General features: G+C 43.5%; 1 protein-coding gene across 1 annotated transcript in view; it reads left to right on the plus strand.

Moving 5' to 3' along the window:
• Positions 1 to 17,726, plus strand: part of SLC35F1 (solute carrier family 35 member F1) — a 224,297-nt gene that overhangs the window by 188,673 nt on the left and 17,898 nt on the right. Inside the window, exons 5-7 of the mRNA XM_064170162.1 lie at positions 1,790 to 1,946; positions 5,562 to 5,614; positions 11,001 to 11,155. Of these exons, the coding sequence (XP_064026232.1) occupies positions 1,790 to 1,946; positions 5,562 to 5,614; positions 11,001 to 11,155 (365 nt within the window). The remainder of the gene's footprint in view (positions 1 to 1,789; positions 1,947 to 5,561; positions 5,615 to 11,000; positions 11,156 to 17,726) is intronic.

Consider the following 17,726-nt stretch of genomic DNA (forward strand, 5'->3'; position numbering starts at 1 on the left):
TCCTCAGATGCATTGCGCTGCTCAGTGCCAGAGGAGGGTCCCAGTCTGGACAGACCTGTGCTCTGACCAGATACTGCTTTCCTCTTCTGGGAAAGCTCTAAAGCTTGAAGCTCACACTTGCTGAACGCAGGTGTGCTCTAGGTCAAGCCATTGTGGTGCGGCGCCTGGGGACATCCCATCTCTATAAAAAGCACTCCGCCTCGGAGCTCTCCTTGTTTCACAGGTGCAAATGGATGATATTTTAGTCTCAGCAGTTCAGCATGAGCAGGCTCTAAGGTGAAAAGCTTTTTCAGCAGTACTTCCCCAAAGCGTCGGCGAGTAGCTGCAATAAATACCAAATGAGCGAGCTCAGTGAGGGATGATTGCAGCCACCCTGGGACATCAAATGCAGAAGGGGCATGAAGAGGCTTTATAATGTGCTGATGCTTGTTTTAAATTAAGGGCATCTTCCGTGGGTGATTGCAAAAGAAGGCTAAAAGGAAGAACAAGTGCCAAATCTGAAATAAGATAAATGGTGACATATAAACTTGCTGTCAGACGAGCTACATGCAAACCAGAAATTCACTGAGACATTCAGGTCTCTCCTCTTAGGGCTTTTCTTATTTTCATCAATTTCTTCTCGCTGGGAATTTCACTTTGGAATGAAAACTGAAGGTTTAGAAAGAACTCAATAAAGAAAAGGGTTGAAAAGCTCCTTTTGCACCAAGCGATATGTTTGCCTTCCATTCTTATTTACTGCAGCGTGTGCTTTACAAATCAGTAACTGAAGTTTGAAAGATGGGGATTTGAAGAATAAGTCCTGAGTGATCTCAAAGGAAACCCAAGTTTCTTTAAAAGGAAGCAGAAACAAACCATGAATTAGCAGTTCAGCATTTCTACTGGACCTTTTCAAAGGATATTCCATTATATCCAGCCTTTCAGGATGTGGTTCTGCAGCAGTGTCTGACAGCTTGGTGAAGCTGTAGCTCATGTAGAAATCATTTCACAAGCCATATGTGCAGAGGCAATCACATGATACATCATTTTGCAAGGCCAGGACCTCCTTTTGCAAGCTGGAACTTGATCAAATCTCCCTGCAGCCCTCCCCACCCCTCCACAAGAAAAGCCTCTGAGACATAAAAAGATCTCAGAGGATCTTTGCTAATACAGTGGTTGAGTGATTCTATATACCTGGAGGTACTGAGAATGCATTTTGGTGTTCATTGCATGCATCAGGAGCTGCTATGTTAATTGAAACTCTTAAAATCTGTCATTGCCATCACCCTGTCTACATCCTGTCCTCCCTCTCCTCTTTCTTGTCAAACAGCTTCATGTGAGAATGAGGTCAGGATTAGGGCTGTAATGGTTTCTTCACTCATTTCACAGGTACAAGGAATTTTTCAGTTGGTTTCACATCTAAATACTGGACATGATTTAGGCTGGCTGGTTTTCAAACTGCTCTACCTAGCTGAGTCACCTTCTGTCTCCAGAAAAAGTAGCAATAATAAACCAAGAAGGATTAGTCATTGAAGAGCCATTTAATTTCTCTTTTTTTTTTTCTTTTCACATTTTTTTCAACTGCTGTTGTCTGCAGCAAGGATAAAGCTCTCTCTTTTCTCTGCTAGATTTTGCTGGAGTAGTGATGAAAACTGTGTAAGTGACAGAACGTTTGCGTTCAGCTCGTTAACCCAGACATGGGCTATTTGGTGACTCAGGACTGAAATCTGCAGGGAAGAACTTGCAATGGTTCTAGACAAAAAAAAAGGTCGCTTTGAAACACTCTGATTTTCCCCCCCCTGTTTATTCCTAGGTGAAAATAAGCTGATAGGGGATCTCTTAGTACTGGGAGGAGCAACACTCTACGGCATCTCAAATGTTTGTGAGGAGTATATCGTCCGAAACCTGAGCCGAGTGGAATTCCTGGGCATGATTGGACTCTTTGGCTCCTTCTTCAGTGGAATTCAGCTGTAAGTGAGCAGGTTTGAGCACTAAGGTCATTCAAATAAGTGCAGCTCTGGCCTCTGTTGAGCAAAAACACTGTATGGAGCAAAACTAGAAGTGGGTAAATTCAGACTGGATGTTAGGAGGAAGTTCTTCACCATGAGAGTGTTGAGACTCTGGAACAGGTTGCCCAGGGAGATGGTGGAATCCTCATCCCTAGAGGTCTTTAAGGCCAGGATGGATGGGGCTCTGAGCAACCTGATCTAGTGCGAGATGTCCCTGCCCATGGCAGGGGGGTTGGAGCTAGGTGATCCTTGATGTCCCTTCCAGCCCTGACAATTCTATGTTCTAACCCTCTCTTTAAAGGTAGTCATTTCCTGGGGAGAGTAGGTGTCCTCTAATGCTGGAATTTGCACAAATCTTCAATTCCAGGTTGGTGAATTAGAGTAATAGCACAGATTTGTTACCTAAAGATTGATGTAGTAGGCACTTGGAGAGGGAGGAGGCAACCACCTTGGTTTGTTCACAGTTTTGTCTTACTTATGAATAACAAAATCTGCAACTCCCTCTGGGCCTGTCTCATACTTTTCAAAAGTCACTTCAGACTTCTAAAGATGTGGAAAACTCATCCAGTCAGAAGGCATTTTACTGATTGGCTCATTCTGTGTAACAATCTTATGATATGGTGTAAATAAAGCCAAGGCCTTTAGAAAGCTAGCCTTTTCTCTTCAAAATACTTAGTGCTTGGGTGGTTGGCACATGGACTTTGGGACCTACTGAATGCTCTTTATCCACATATACCTAATGAACATCTCACCTAAAAGCTGGAAGGTAGCTTCCAGTGCTGTAGTACTGGGACTGGTGACAGTGTAATAAAAATCACCATGCAAGGTGGGCATGTTTTGTGCAGATCCTTCACTGGTGCTTGACACAGAATAGCTTTTGATTATTAGTCAGAACCCATCCTGCACATCTGAGCTACTTAGCCTCTGAGAACAGAGACTGATCAAAACACATCAATTCTCACTTAATTAGTTCTATTTCTTTGGGCAGAGAGCTTCTTGTATTTCTGAGGCATCTGAATGCCTGATTTAAAATTATTTATGTTAACTGGCTACAACACAAAGAGTTCCTTTAAAAAAATAGAGAGAATCCAAGAGCACATAAACGTGCCTGGTATCTTTGTCTAAAGCTTTTTTGTTCAGGAGGGCATCAAAGTGGTGTCCTTGCCTTGCCCTGTGTGTAAAAACTGTCATGTTTGTGTCTCACAGTTCTGAATTTAATTATAGTGCCATTAGCCCTTCTTGACCCAAGCAGTCACAATTGAGGATCTGTGAGTTGTTTTGTTGGGGAGAAGCAGCCAGTGCTGGAACAAGGCATCTTTGTATACAGAAGATACAACTGGAAGGCAACAATAAGAAACTATTTCTTTGCCAAAAGCCCTAAGGTGATGCTAGCCAACCTCTGGCCCAGAAGTTCTCACCAGCAGCTTTGTCTCTAGCAGCATCTATAGGTTTTTTTTGCTGCTAGTGCTTTTGTGGTGTGTGCAGACCCAAAACCACTTAGAACATTTATGTACCTTCTTAACAAGCTGGCAAAAGGTCTGCGTATCAGTAGAGGGCAATAATGTTTCTGCTGCTTGGTTCCATGAAGCAATTCAGCATTCTCGTACCTTTGCCTGTAATGAGGAGCAAACATCACACAGTTCTGTGCTCACAGAGGTTTAGTTCCACTAAATACACCTCTTGTTTCAAATAGAAGCCAGCTCTGCCTGTTAGGATTCCAGACTTTGAAACTCTGCTGGCCACCTCGGAGCCACCTTTAGATACTTTAAGTAGCCTGGGAAAGGAGCATCTCAGAGACAGGATTCCAAGGTTTGTTTCTAAAAAGCTGCTTTCTACCCAGTCAGCTCCCAGCCTGTACTGTTATACAGGGTTATTCCACTCCAGATGCAGGAGTTCATATTTGCTTTTATTAAACTTCATGAGGTTTCTCTTGGCCACTGGTAGTCCACCTGTTCAGTTCACTCCTTTGCACTCTCTAAGACTCTTTCAGGAAGTCACGTTGGAAGCTTTGCTAAAATCAAGGTAGGTTCTCCTCATCCTCTCAGCCATTCCCTATTTTTTATTTCCTGAGCCAGTCATCCCATCATAGAAGGCAGTCAGCTTGGTCAGTGGTGGTTTGCTCTTGAGAATCCTGTGCTAGCTGTTTCCAGCCATGTGTTCTTCATTTTTGCAAACAGCTTCTGGGAAGATTTGCTCCATAATCTTCACAAGAGCTCAGTGTAAGCCTGGCCAGGCTATAATTTTTGATCTTGCTGAAACTGGTTGTTGAATTTTTCTGTTTTCAGTTGTCAAGGACCTCCTCCAATCACCACAACCTTCCTAAGATCACCGTAGTTCCAATTCTTCAGTGAATGTGGCATGGCTAAAGGACAACTTCTGGCAAAGTTGTTCTTACCCAACTCAGTTTCACAGTTCACAATTAATCCCAGGCTCTAGCATGCTGTTTCATATTCCCTTTCTCCTGGATAGGCAGTAGTATGAAAACAATGTTCCAATATTTAAGGTACATCAAAATTTGTTTGCCAGAACAAGAGCCATTGCAGTTTGTTTTCAAGGTATTCTTCAGGAGCTGTGGATAAAAGAGATAGATGCCTTATGCATGCAAAGAGACTTATAATTTAGTTATTTTGCAGACAAAATCATCTTGTTATTCTCTACACAGTATTAGATTTGCCACACATCAGCAGCAAGCAAATTAGAATTTCCAGGATGCAAGTCTCTAGACCAGATTAATCTGGAAGGCACTGAGTTCCTGCAGATTCACTATTAGACTTGGTTATCCACATCCCACTTTTCATACTAGGGACTTTGTTTTTCAATCTGTGTAATTCTGTGTTTTATACTGGTTTAAAACAGTGTCCAGAGTAGCATGCAGAGCTCTGCACAACAGGAGTTATCTGCAAATCACAGATCTGAGAAAACAGTTAGCTGGATGAAGACCTAGCTCATGAGATACCTGATTTCCCAGAGTCTGCTTGCCTGGATTGGGAAGAACTGGCTTGTTGCTACCTTAGAATTTTCTGGATCTGGGATTTAGATGTTACAGATGTTGAAAGTAGAATTTTGTGGCTTTGCCCACCCTTTGCTTTGTCTTCTGACTTTGATTGAGGTGCCTATTTGATCTGTCTTGTGTGTAACAAATCACAGTACTCCCTCCAAAGCCAACCTCTGATACCTATTTATTTCACACTGCAGAGCCTCTCTGAAGGGTGAGTAACTCAGCTACATTATTAATCATCAAAGTTCAAAGCTTTCAGAATAGTAATTCAGAAGAGGACAAGAGGATCGAACACACAAGGGGATGGGCACTCTGAGCAGGTAGAGAGAGAGCTGAAAATAAACAGGTGGGAATTGTAGGCTATCACATCTGATTACTACCCTGAAGATCTTTCAAATACACAGGCACAGGGATAATAGCAGAGTGGATTACCAAAGTCTGATTACATTTGGTTCCTACCGAGATTTTTTCATTATGAGGTTATTTGTGTTGGTTTTGTCCAGCATTTGAATTGGATGAGTGGAAATAATTTAATTTCTGTTCTCTTCCATCAAATTTTGCCTTTTCTTCCCTTATAGTGCAATCATGGAACACAAAGAGCTGCTGAAGGTTCCCTGGGATTGGCAAATAGGTAAGAAAACACTTTGCCTCATTGAAGATACCTGCTGAGGGAGGCGTGGAGAGTACCAGCATTTGGGGAGGCAGGCACCAAGTTTCACAGGAGCCAATGTTTGTGATTCTTCCACCAGATGCTGCCAAAGGGTGAAGCACATGCTTCATCACCTTCCTTAAATGATCTGTCCTCCCACTGCCATATTATGCCTTCCTTGCACCATTAGGTTAAACATGGGAATGCTGTAAGATAATTATTCAGGCAGCCATGAAGTAAAACAATAATGAGGCTCCAGTTTTAAGGTTCAGTGCAACACTGGGACAAATTAAATGAAGAAGTCACTAAGAGCCAAACCTTTCCAGTGAATGCCAGAGAAACCAAATGGAACCTAACCAAAAAAAGTTGAAAAGTACTTGCAATGCATATTATAGCCTCGTAAAACTCGTTTCCAGTGGGAGCATTTCTCTATGCAAATAGTTAATTGCCTCCTAAGTGGTGCTGGTGGAATGTAGCAGATGTGCCTTTTAGACCATTCTAGGTAGCACTGTGCGCGGTAACGGTGTGCTGCTGTGCAGCGGATGGCAGTTGCAGTGTGGAGGCTGAGTTTATGGACTAAGACTCCCTTCTAATTAAGTCCAACAAATTATTTGCATTAAAAACAAATCAGCATTTAGGAAAGTCTCTTTAGGAGGGTCTCTTTAATCATTTTTTTTTCACTGCTGTTTTATTTATGTATTAACATATGCAAATCATAGAATCATAGAATGTCAGGGGCTGGAAAGGGCCTCGAAAGGTCATCTGGTCCAGCCCCCCTGCCAGAGCAGGATCACCTAGAGCAGATCACACTGGAATGCATCCAGATGATTCTTGAATATCTCCAGAGAGGGAGACTCCACAACACCCTTGGGAAGCCTGTTCCAGTGCTCTGTCACCCTCACAGTGAAAAATTTCTTCCTCAGGTTCACATGGAACCTCCTATGCCTCGATTTCCACCCATTGCCCCTTAGGATGTCCTGTCACTGGGCATCACCCAGCAGAGCCTGGCTCCATCCTCCTGGTGCTCACCCCTTACAGATTTATAAATGTGAATGAGGTCACCCCTTACTCTCCTCCTCTCCAAGCTCCAAGCCCCAGCTGCCTCACTCTCTTCGTAAGGAAGATGTTCAGCTTCCTTAATCAGTTTTGTGGCTCTGTGCTGGACTCTCTCAAGCAACTCCCTGTATAGGGCATGACACTTAGTGCCATGGTCTAGTTGATTGGATAGGGCTGAGTGCTAGGTTGGGCTGGATGAGCTTGGAGGTCTCTTCCAACCTGGTTGATTCTATGATTCTAAGTATAGTATAGGGCTGATTACTTAGCAGGGGATTCAAGCATTGGCAGGCCACATCAAAATGACAGCTCAAAAGTTAGGAAAAGCAAGTGATTATGTGGGGAAAGCCTGAGGCCAGGGGATACAAGTTGTGAAATACACTGTGGTTTTCTTTAAACTTCATTTACAGCTGCCTCTACTAATCATAAAGATCAGTAAACCCAGTGCCACTTTCACAGAACACTGCACCTAGAAGTCTTGCAGATTTGATGGTTGAGCCAGAAAGTGAAGTGACAAATCAATTTAAAGTATCCATGGAGAAGCACACTCAACTGCCTACTCGAAGTGTATTGGCCTTCTTTAATCTGAGATAATTAGCATAATTGCATCAGTGTTTGTTTATACTTCATGATAAGGAGCTCAGGGAGATAATGAATCTGGTACTGATGGAGCTAGCAGTGGTCATAGTGAATTAATGTTCTGTCTGTGTAAATGTCATATGTACTTCCATGGGAGTTCTGCTGCAACTCAATACCAGTGAGAAGTGATATTAAAATAAAAGCCCTGCTCGGTCTGTGATGCCATTACCAGGTTATTGAAAGTTAGTCACTAATGCTGAGGAGTCCTTGCAGTTCATAAGGAGGAGATCATCTTAGCAAGAGCATCATAGTTGTGTACTTGTTTTGTAAGAGCAATAACTGGAAAAGCAGCATAGCTGAACACAGACCAAATGGCGACAGTTACGTGCAGCTCTGTCTTTTCCTCTGGTTTCCACTGCACTGGGTGTGCTTTCCCTTGCATTGGCAGTGATATAAAGTTGTCAAGTAGTGACTGACTAATCTGAGCCAGGCTGTTCAGAGCCTTGTCCTGAAGTTATCCACTTGAACAGACTCAAACCTGCAGTCCGGCAGAGTTCAATCATCAGCCTTCTGAATGGTGGTGATAAAGTCACAGCAGGCAACCTGATAAAATACAGTGGCCTGTTGCCACCTGCCACAATTGTGCTCTTAAGAAGAGATGGGCTACCTATCAACTGATGATGTAAATGTAAATGATGTTTTAATATAAAGATCTAAAGGTTATCTTTTGTGTCTGTCACGTTTAAAACAGGCTGTGGCCCTTTCGCTTTTAGTTTCGGAAGCTGCCCTCATCCATGCATCCTCTTCACACTTAGTACAAGTCCATGTTGTTCTGTTTGAATCCTCGAAGCTTTAAGTGTTAATACTTGCTGACAACTTGACTGAAAGGAGAATGATTATAGTGCTCTGGCTGAGTGGTTTCATATGACACCATGACACGTTTTGTAGAGTGATAAATGACATAGTGACAAAGCAACTAGCATCGGGTTTATTTAAGAGCAAAGCCAGTTTAAATTCCCAAGCAAGTGTGTTTGTTCCTTTGTGCAGGTTAAGCCTTCAGTTCAGGACAATGCCAGCACACCTGAAAGCAGACAGTTACAAATGAGGAGCTTCTCAGGGGGCAACACAGACCAGATCATTACAGAAGCACCTCCTAACTTACCAAGTTGCTTCCTTCCAGTGCCTGCTATAGGCAATGGGTGCCAGTGACTCAGTGCCTGGTTAGACACAGTCCCAGCAGCTGGAACTGCTGCAGTAGTGGTGATTCCCAAGGCTGACGTTTGCTCTGCAGGGGTACCCAGAGAAGCTGAGGCCACAAGCCTTTGACTTCATATATTTTTAATCTGAAAACTGTCCCTCTAAGAAGCAATATTTGAAACTCATACAATGTTCTTTTCAGTTTGATTACTGTCACCACTAAATGCCATCCAGCTGGTAGGAATTACATGTATTTGTAAGATGTAAATGAAATGCTGCTTTATATTCACCTCTGATAGGAACACAACAGTTTGAGCAATTTTCCACTGGAACTAAAATGCCCTTTGGAAGAGAAGCCAGCGAAGTGCATGTTGTTGGCTGTCAAGGAGTGTAAACACCAAAGCAGTGCCATAAAACTGTACTGTTGGTCGAGAGCATAGCCTAGCAGAGCACCTGGATATGTACCTTAAATGCAGACTGACTAGCAGAGGCTCGGTGGACCAGCTGGTGATGTGCATACTGTGCTCTGAGAATGCTGACTTCAGGTCCAAAATGGCTTTTGCTGCTCACCTGTTCTTGGTTTAAGCCTGGAAGGGAAGCTGACTTAATGCTCAGGTGTGCAAACAGTTTCTCTCTGGTGAAAACTACACCTGTTAGTAAAAGCAGTTCTTACCATGGTTATCCATACTCTGAGTACATGGTGCTACCCATATGCAATGCACAGCTTAAAAACGTTGCTGCCTGTTAGTAGAAGCAGTTCTTACCATGGTTATCCATACTCTGAGTACATGGTGCTACCCATATGCAATGCACAGCTTAAAAACGTTGCTGCCTGTTAGTAGAAGCAGTTCTTACCATGGTTATCCATACTCTATGTGCTACCCATATGCAATGCACAGCTTAAAAACGTTGCTGCCTGTTAGTAGAAGCAGTTCTTACCATGGTTATCCATACTCTATGTGCTACTTATATGCAATGCACAGCTTAAAAACATTGCTGCCTGTTAGTAGAAGCAGTTCTTACCATGGTTATCCATACTCTATGTGCTACTTATATGCAATGCACAGCTTAAAAACATTGCTGCCTGTTAGTAGAAGCAGTTCTTACCATGGTTATCCATACTCTATGTGCTACCTATATGCAATGCACAGCTTAAAAACATTGCTGCCTGTTAGTAGAAGCAGTTCTTACCATGGTTATCCATACTATGAGTATATGTGCTACCCATATGCAATGCACAGCTTAAAAACGTTGCTGCCTGTTAGTAGAAGCAGTTCTTACCATGGTTATCCATACTCTATGTGCTACCCATATGCAATGCACAGCTTAAAAACGTTGCTGCCTGTTAGTAGAAGCAGTTCTTACCATGGTTATCCATACTCTGAGTATAAATGCATTATTATACCATAACAATGACATTTTGTGACTGCTCTGTTTGTTTCAGGTGAATGTCTGCTTCACTTTACAGGCTTTCTAAGAGACTCAAACTATCACAGCTGATTTTGTCCTTCTGGATAGCTTTTCTAAGGAGCTTTTAGTGAGAAGGATCTGCAAGCAGATACAAATCATTTGGCCTTTTTTCCCCCAGTTCTGATCCCATTCAGTCAGATTTGCTGTAACTTCTAGGCAATAGCAGCATGCTCTGAAGAGCTGTCATGGGTCTAAATTTAGGCTCACACACCTATCAGAAGGGAATTCTGTAGCATACAGCAGCCTGAGAAGTATCATTTGCTTGAAAGCTGAGGTTTTAGCTTCATGTTGATTAATTTGCCTTGGGACTTATCAAGTAATAACTGAAGCAATGAATTCTTTCCCAGTAACTTATTTAGGGTTTTTAAAATTAAATTATATTTTTACTGTAATGTATTTTTTATTATATTAGTGTCTAACAGTCTCATTTGTGTGAGACACTCTGTAAACGTGTAGCAAGGAGACTCAGCTCTGGAAAGCTTTATTAAGGAATGCAGACCACAACAAAAAAAGAGACAGAGGAACAGAGGTGCGAAACTGTGAAGCGATTTGTCAGGTTTGGTGGCAATACAGCACTAGGACCTCTGTCACTCGAGTGCTGTCCTTGTGAATTCAAACACTGCCTCATTAACTTCTCTGCAAATACTTCTGACTCACTTTTTGAGCCCCTTCTAAGAAAATATTGTGTGCTCTGTACAACTCAGGTGACACTGGAGGTGTTCTGCTCCTTAAGAGACTAGGTTTAATGTGTCTAAATTGATGCTGGACCATGAGGTATTCACTAGTAGCATAAGACACCAATTTAAAACAGCACTGCTGTTATGGATACCAGAGAGAAAGGACCTAGTGTCCACTGCTGATATGGTTTTCATTGGTTTTCTTATATTCAGAATTGTGGGTTTGGTACTTCTCTGTATATTTTTTGTGTATCTTAATAACTTGAATCCATGTTCCTTTGAAAAAAAAAACATTATTCATTCGTTTCTAAAACCACAGCCTTCGTCCTGCCAGCATCAGTCATTTCTGCAGGCTATGAAAGGTCATTTTGCTTCTTGTTCCTCTTCCACAGGCTTGCTGTATGTTGGTTTTAGTGCCTGTATGTTTGGCCTCTACAGCTTTATGCCAGTGGTCATAAAGAAAACCAGTGCTACTGCTGTCAACCTCTCCCTGCTCACAGCCGACTTGTACAGCCTCTTCTGTGGATTATTCCTCTTCCACTACAAGGTATGTGGAAACGAGAGATGTATTTGGGTAATAGCAGTATGCTTGCAGAAATTCCAGTGCAGAACCATGGAACACAAGAAGCCCCCAAGCTGTGTTAGACATACACAGTAAAGTGCAAGCTTCTTTTATGCTTCAGGCTTCCCACACCAAAGCCAATTTCATTTTATGATTTCCAGTTTTTAAAGAGAGCTCATTTGGTCTCCTTGTTACAAGTTTTAAGATTCAAGTACTTGTTCCTCAGCAGTTTGGTCACTGATTTCATTTTACTTGCCAGAGGTAACTTCCAGCTACTCTGACCAGATCTGGGGTGGCAGCATGAAGGAAAGGACTCTTCAAAAAATCTGTTTCCAACTTTGATGCTTTTCCTTTGTGGTTCACAGTCATCTTATAAACCATATTTACAAATGCCTCTCCTTTGTTCTTCCCAGCTGAAGACCTTTGTCAGCAATTGTGGAGGAGCCTTTACCTGAAGTGTAGCAATCAGCTTCTGAGCTCTCAGTGTCTCCTTTCATACCCTTCAGACTTATGATGCAGAGGAAATTTGAAAAGAGAGGCTATGTTGTGAGATCACCAAGATTTAAAAGCCCACTTAGTTGTCTGGTTACTTCTTTAGTTGCCATGTTTTTATCCTTAGTCAAATCACTTCCCCCTTTTCTTTCTGATTTGCTATCAGGTATAGCTTTATATGAAGAAGTAGAGCTGTGAAGTATGTGATTTGCACTCACTAATGAATCACAGAATGTTAGGGGCTGGAAAGGACCTTGAGAGATCATCCAGTGCAGCCTCCTTGCCAGAGCAGGAACAGGTTGCCCAGAGAGGTCATGGGTGCCCCCTCCCTTGAGGTGTTCAAGGTCAGTTTGGATAAGGCCTTCAGCAACCTGGACTAGTAAAAGGTATCCCTGCCCATGGCAGGGGGGTTGGACCTAAAAGGTCTTTAAGATCCCTTCCAACCCAAACCACAGAATCACAGAACCATAGAACGTCAGGAATGCATCCAGGCAGTTCTTGAATATCTCCAGAGAAGGAGACTCCACAACCCCCCCAGGCAGCCTGTTCCAGTGTTCCATCACCTTCACAGTGAAAAGGTTTTTCCTCATGCTTACATGGAACTTCCTATGCCTCAGCTTCCACCCATTGTCCCCTCTCCTGTCATTGTCTAATATGTTAACGTTAAACGATCTAAATTAATTCCCCTCCTAACACTGTTCACTCTTGCTTGTTTTCTGGCTTCTAAAAAGCTGGTTAGCCCCTAACCCAGCTTTGCTTCTCCTCCTGATCTGCAGGACCTTGTGCTTATTGCTGCACTGACCAGTGAGCACAGCCCCACTAGGCTGGCAAGCAGTTTACTGCTGAATTAGGATCGAGTGAGAGTTTTAGTGCCCCTTGCAGAGTGTAGCTTTATGAGGCTTTCAAGAAACGGTTATGATCTTTTCCTTATGCTGCTGCTTGTATCACCTGACAGGTTTATTGCAGTAAATCTGTGAAAATCCATGGAAAACACAGGAAATTAATTTAACTGGGCCTTTGAGCCTCTGAAACCAACCTGAGGGGCAGACTGCATTTGAAGTGTTTTGATTCTTTAGCATTTCTGGGGTTGGTTTTGGTAATGCAGACTTGTTGGTTTGGGTAATACAGAGTTGCTACATCACACCATACAGGGCAGTGAGCATATAAACAGCTGCTCTGTATTCTTACCCCATGTGCAGTTATCTTTGTAGAGCATTGAATTCTTCCCAGCAAGAAATGCAGCACCTTAGCTTGGCACAGCTCTGCTCATACACCTGTCGTTCAAGTTGGTTTTCCTTAAGTGTCATTGTTCTTAAATGTAATGGTTTATGGCTTTGCATTTCTGGAACTTGTCCAGAGAAGGGCAGCAAGGCTGGGGAGGGGCCTGGAGCACAGCCCTGTGAGGAGAGGCTGAGGGAGCTGGGGGTGTGCAGCCTGCAGAAGAGGAGGCTCAGGGCAGACCTCATTGCTGTCTACAACTACCTGAAGGGAGGCTGCAGCCAGCTGGGGGTTGGTCTCTTCTCCCAGGCAGCCAGCAACAGAACAAGGGGACACAGTCTCAGGTTGTGCCAGGAGAGGTCTAGGCTGGATGTTAGGAGGAAGTTGTTGGCAGAGAGAGTGATTGACATTGGAATGGGCTGCCCAGGGAGGTGGTGGAGTCACCATCCTTGGAGGTGTTCAAGCAAAGCCTGGCTGAGGCACTTAGTGCCATGGTCTGGTTGATTGGCTAGGGCTGGGTGCTAGGTTGGGCTGGATGATCTTTCGAGGTCCCTTCCAGCCCCTGCCATTCTGTGACTCTGTGTGATTCTGTGAAGAAGCCACTGCAAGCTGTTTACTGGCTTCAGTGGGCTTCAGTTTATTTTCCTAAGTTAGTGAAGTAATGTTTTAAAATTAGTGGAGTAATCTTTTAAAAAATTCCCATTTTAATGCCTGTGGAGATGAAGAGGAGGCCTTATTGCAACTCAGAGTGTCCTGGGGTTTGTTAATGAAGAATGGATGAGATGTCTGTGGTTTGGAAGTAGGACATAGAATTGGTTTGGAGAGGGGCTGTTTGTTTATCAGTTTTTGGCAGGCTTCTATAAACACCTGAAAGACATTTCCCAGTCATCTGACCAAGCTGAGAAAACACTGCAAATTATTTTCTCACCTTGGGCTGGTTTGTTGTTTTGGTTTTGTTCTTTGTTTTTCTTTTGACTTATGTGCAAGTATAAACTGGAGTCAGTTAGATCATTTTCTTTGCTTGCACTTTGTAGGGGACTGACACCTGCTTATTTTCAGCTCTGACAGTGATGTTGTCAGTGGAGCATGCTGGGGGCAGATGTGATTGAGTTGGAAGGCAGAAGGGCTCTGCAGCAGGACCTTGACCGCCAGGACAGATGGGCAGAGTCCAAGGGGATGGTGTTCAATAGCTCCAAGTGCAGGGTGCTGCACTTTGGCCACAACAACCCCATGGAGAGATACAGGCTGGGGTCGGAGTGGCTGGAGAGCAGCCAGACAGAGAGGGATCTGGGAGTGCTGATTGATACCTGCCTGAACATGAGCCAGCAGTGTGCCCAGGTGGCCAAGAGAGCCAGTGGCATCCTGGCCTGCATCAGGAATGGTGTGGCCAGCAGGAGCAGGGAGGTCATTCTGCCCCTGTACTCTGCACTGGTTAGACCACACCTTGAGTGCTGTGTTCAGTTCTGGGCCCCCCAGTTTAGGAGGGAGATTGAGATGCTTGAGCGTGTCCAGAGAAGGGCGACGAGGAGAGGCTGAGGGAGCTGGGATTGGTTAGCCTGGAGAAGAGGAGGCTCAGGGGTGACCTTATTGCTGTCTGCAACTACCTGAGGGGTGGTTGTGGCCAGGAGGAGGTTGCTCTCTTCTCTCAGGTGGCCAGCACCAGAACAAGAGGACACAGCCTCAGGCTGTGCCAGGGGAGATTTAGGCTGGAGGTGAGGAGAAAGTTCTTCCCTGAGAGAGTCATTGGACACTGGAATGGGCTGCCTGGGGAGGTGGTGGAGTCGCCGTCCCTGGAGCTGTTCAAGGCAGGATTGGACATGGCACTTGGTGCCATGGTCTAGCCTTGAGCTCTGTGGTAAAGGGTTGGACTTGATGATCTGTGAGTTCTCTTCCAACCCTGATGATACTGTGATACTGTGAGTCCTAGTAGAGCAGGCAGTGCAGGCTAAACAACTGCTTTTAATATTATTACTTCCTCAGTCAGAGGCATTAGGATATTTTCTTTATGAAATTGAGTGTGCAAGCTGCTTGACCCATAAACTTTGAGTGGAATTTAATCTCACAGGGTCTTCTTCCTGCTGAAAGCTTCTAAGCCTTTGATAGTAATGAGGATAAAACATATTACTAAGGTGGGGGTTTTAGTGCCATTGGTACTGTGCAGAAACCTATATGCATGTTGCCTTTTCCAGAGTACTAAATCCCTTGCAGTGGGACTCCCTCCCAGCAACTTTTGTTGCCATGAAATTACACTGTCTGCATTTCCTTTATTGCATTGTCTGCCTTTTCCACATCTCTTTAATTCTATTTGTCTGAATTTCCTCCTCCAAATTACCATCACTTAGAAAATAGTTAGACATCCATATTTGAAGAGCTGCTTTGAGGTGGAAAGGAGTTAGATATATCTTTGGTCTACACCTGGGTGTACATTCTTTTGCCAGAAAGGGCCACACCTGCTCACCTTTTGTCTGAGGGTGCAGTATGCTCTACAACAAGAAAGCTCTGAAGCAAAATGACCAAAAAAGAAGCTGCAAATTTAAATGACTCCCCCCAAGATGCTGCACTGTTTGACAGTAGATTTTCAGCAAGGCAGCACAGATATGGCAGCTTTGTGAAATACTGCACTGGTGAAAGGATATCTCTTTCTTTTGCAGTCTCTTTTCTTTTGCAAAAGATTCATTAGCTGCAAGGCATGAATAGTGAAACATGGATGCTCACTGCCTTGCAGCCATCAAAAAGAGTGGGAAAGATCTGGCATTCCCTTGAAAGCTTCCCTTTCAATCATACTTTTGCAGCCACTAGCTCATCATAAATGTCAAGCTTTGTGGGCTGTTTTCAGAGCTTTTACCTTGGGTTTGGTGGTTTGTTGTTGTTTGGGGTTGGGTTTTAATTTCTTTTGTGTGTGTCTTAGGTTAGGAGAGTCCTCACAACAGAACTGGTTCGGAGTGTTCTAGGAAAATACATTTTTTGGTTGGAAATACCTGATTATCAAAACAGAAATGCTAAGTGAATATATCCTAAAGAAATACAGGTTAGCATTTCTCAGGCTCTGGCTGATCTGCTTACCTAAGAGGCTGCAGCAGCCCACATTTTCCAACCTTTTCAGCCAGCAATTCTAGGAGTCTTCTAGGACATCAGGCACGAGAAACGTGAGTTACACAGCTTATGGATTCTGGAAGTCAGAGAACAAATCTCACTTGTGCATTAGGCTTCCAAAAACACCAAGAAGGAGCTTTTTGGGCTTCCAAACATCTGCCACGGAGATAATCCTTGCAGCTGCAGCCAGCAGTTACCAGTTCCCAGCAAGCATGGCTTGTTTCAGAAACAACAGATGTAGGTATTTCAGAAGAGAAGCAGGACTGCTGATTTTCAAAGAGCCTCACATTCAATTTCACATCTCAGTGTAAGAATTTGTTTTTTTCTTTAATTACAGAACAACATTTTCCTTTCCCAGCCAGGAGCTACTTCATATTTACAGCAAATGAACAGCCAGGAGCTGATCTACCTACCTGTGCATGGGCCTGGATTCTGTTAACTATGTCATTTAGATCTCTTAATATTCTTAGTGCATGCCTGGTTCGCAGGGCTTACTGACAACAGCACTCTCATGTGTCTTGCTACTCCACCCCTGGTTGTCCTCTTGTAGCATATTTTTGAGAGTGTTAATTGTATCCATGATTAGATGGTCATATTTCTCTTCTTCCTTCATTTCTGCACCCTTTTTATGTGTGCCACTTTCAAATCCTATCTTTTTATGTGTCAGCATCACATCTTCTTGCATAGCTTAGGTGTTAAAAAGTTGGTTTGCAGTTTCAAGAGAGCTTTCCAGTTTGGCACATTTATACTCTTTTTAAATACATGCATAAGGGAGGTATGCAAGTGGATTTTCATTTGTGTCAGAGGTGTTTGAGGCCAGTTGGAACTCATGTCATCACTAAATAGAACCAATTTCAGACTGGAGCAAGAAGTAGTTTATACTGACAATCCAACCAGTTAGAGGGGGGGGGGAAAAAACACTCTTATGTTGCTGAGTTCTGCCTTTGATCATATTAGATAGCAGATTGCCTGGTGGATGTTGGCCAGTTGAAAGAATACCTAAAATGAAAAGAAGATTGTTAGTATTAACTGCAGTAACCAAATGTGTAAAAGCAACCTGCTCACAGACAGTCCCCAAAGAAAGAAAAGAGACAGAATATCTGCCTGTGTAATCTGCTTAAATTACTGGCCAGGCTTGCTTGCAGCGAACCAAATAAGTGCTCTGACCTACAAGGCACTGGGAAATTACTCACCTTGTAGTGAGAAGCTGTTATTTTGCAAACAAAACCATGGACAAAGGTTTTAAATGCTAGCACTGAACCTGTGGTTTGCCTCTAATTATTTACAGAAAATGAAGAGGAACCACAGGCTTCTAAGTTCTCAGCACTGGTGCTTCCCTGTACAGACACTGCTATGAGTGGTTGTTGCTATTAGCAGTGCTATTGCTATAAGCAGTGCTAATGTTATTAGCAGTGCTTTCAGTTATTAGAAAATATTCTTGAACAAAGAATTGTCATTGGAGAATGAGTTGGACGTGCATAAATGAACAGGAGTGTATTCTGACTGCTTGAAGGCAATTCAAATCATTGTCATGGGCCAATGAGGAAGTTGTTGAGCATGAGAGTGGTGAGAGCCTGGAATAGGTTGCCCAGGGAGGTGGTTGAGGCCCCATGCCTGGAGGTGTTTAAGGCCAGGCTGGATGAGGCTGTGGGCAGCCTGCTCTAGGGTAGGGTGTCCCTGGGCATGGCAGGGTGGTTGGAAGTAGATGATCCTTGCGGTTCCTTCCAACCCTGACTGATTCTCAGATTCTGTG

The sequence above is a fragment of the Pogoniulus pusillus genome, chromosome 33, assembly GCF_015220805.1.
Source record: "Pogoniulus pusillus isolate bPogPus1 chromosome 33, bPogPus1.pri, whole genome shotgun sequence".
Lineage (NCBI taxonomy): Eukaryota > Metazoa > Chordata > Aves > Piciformes > Lybiidae > Pogoniulus > Pogoniulus pusillus.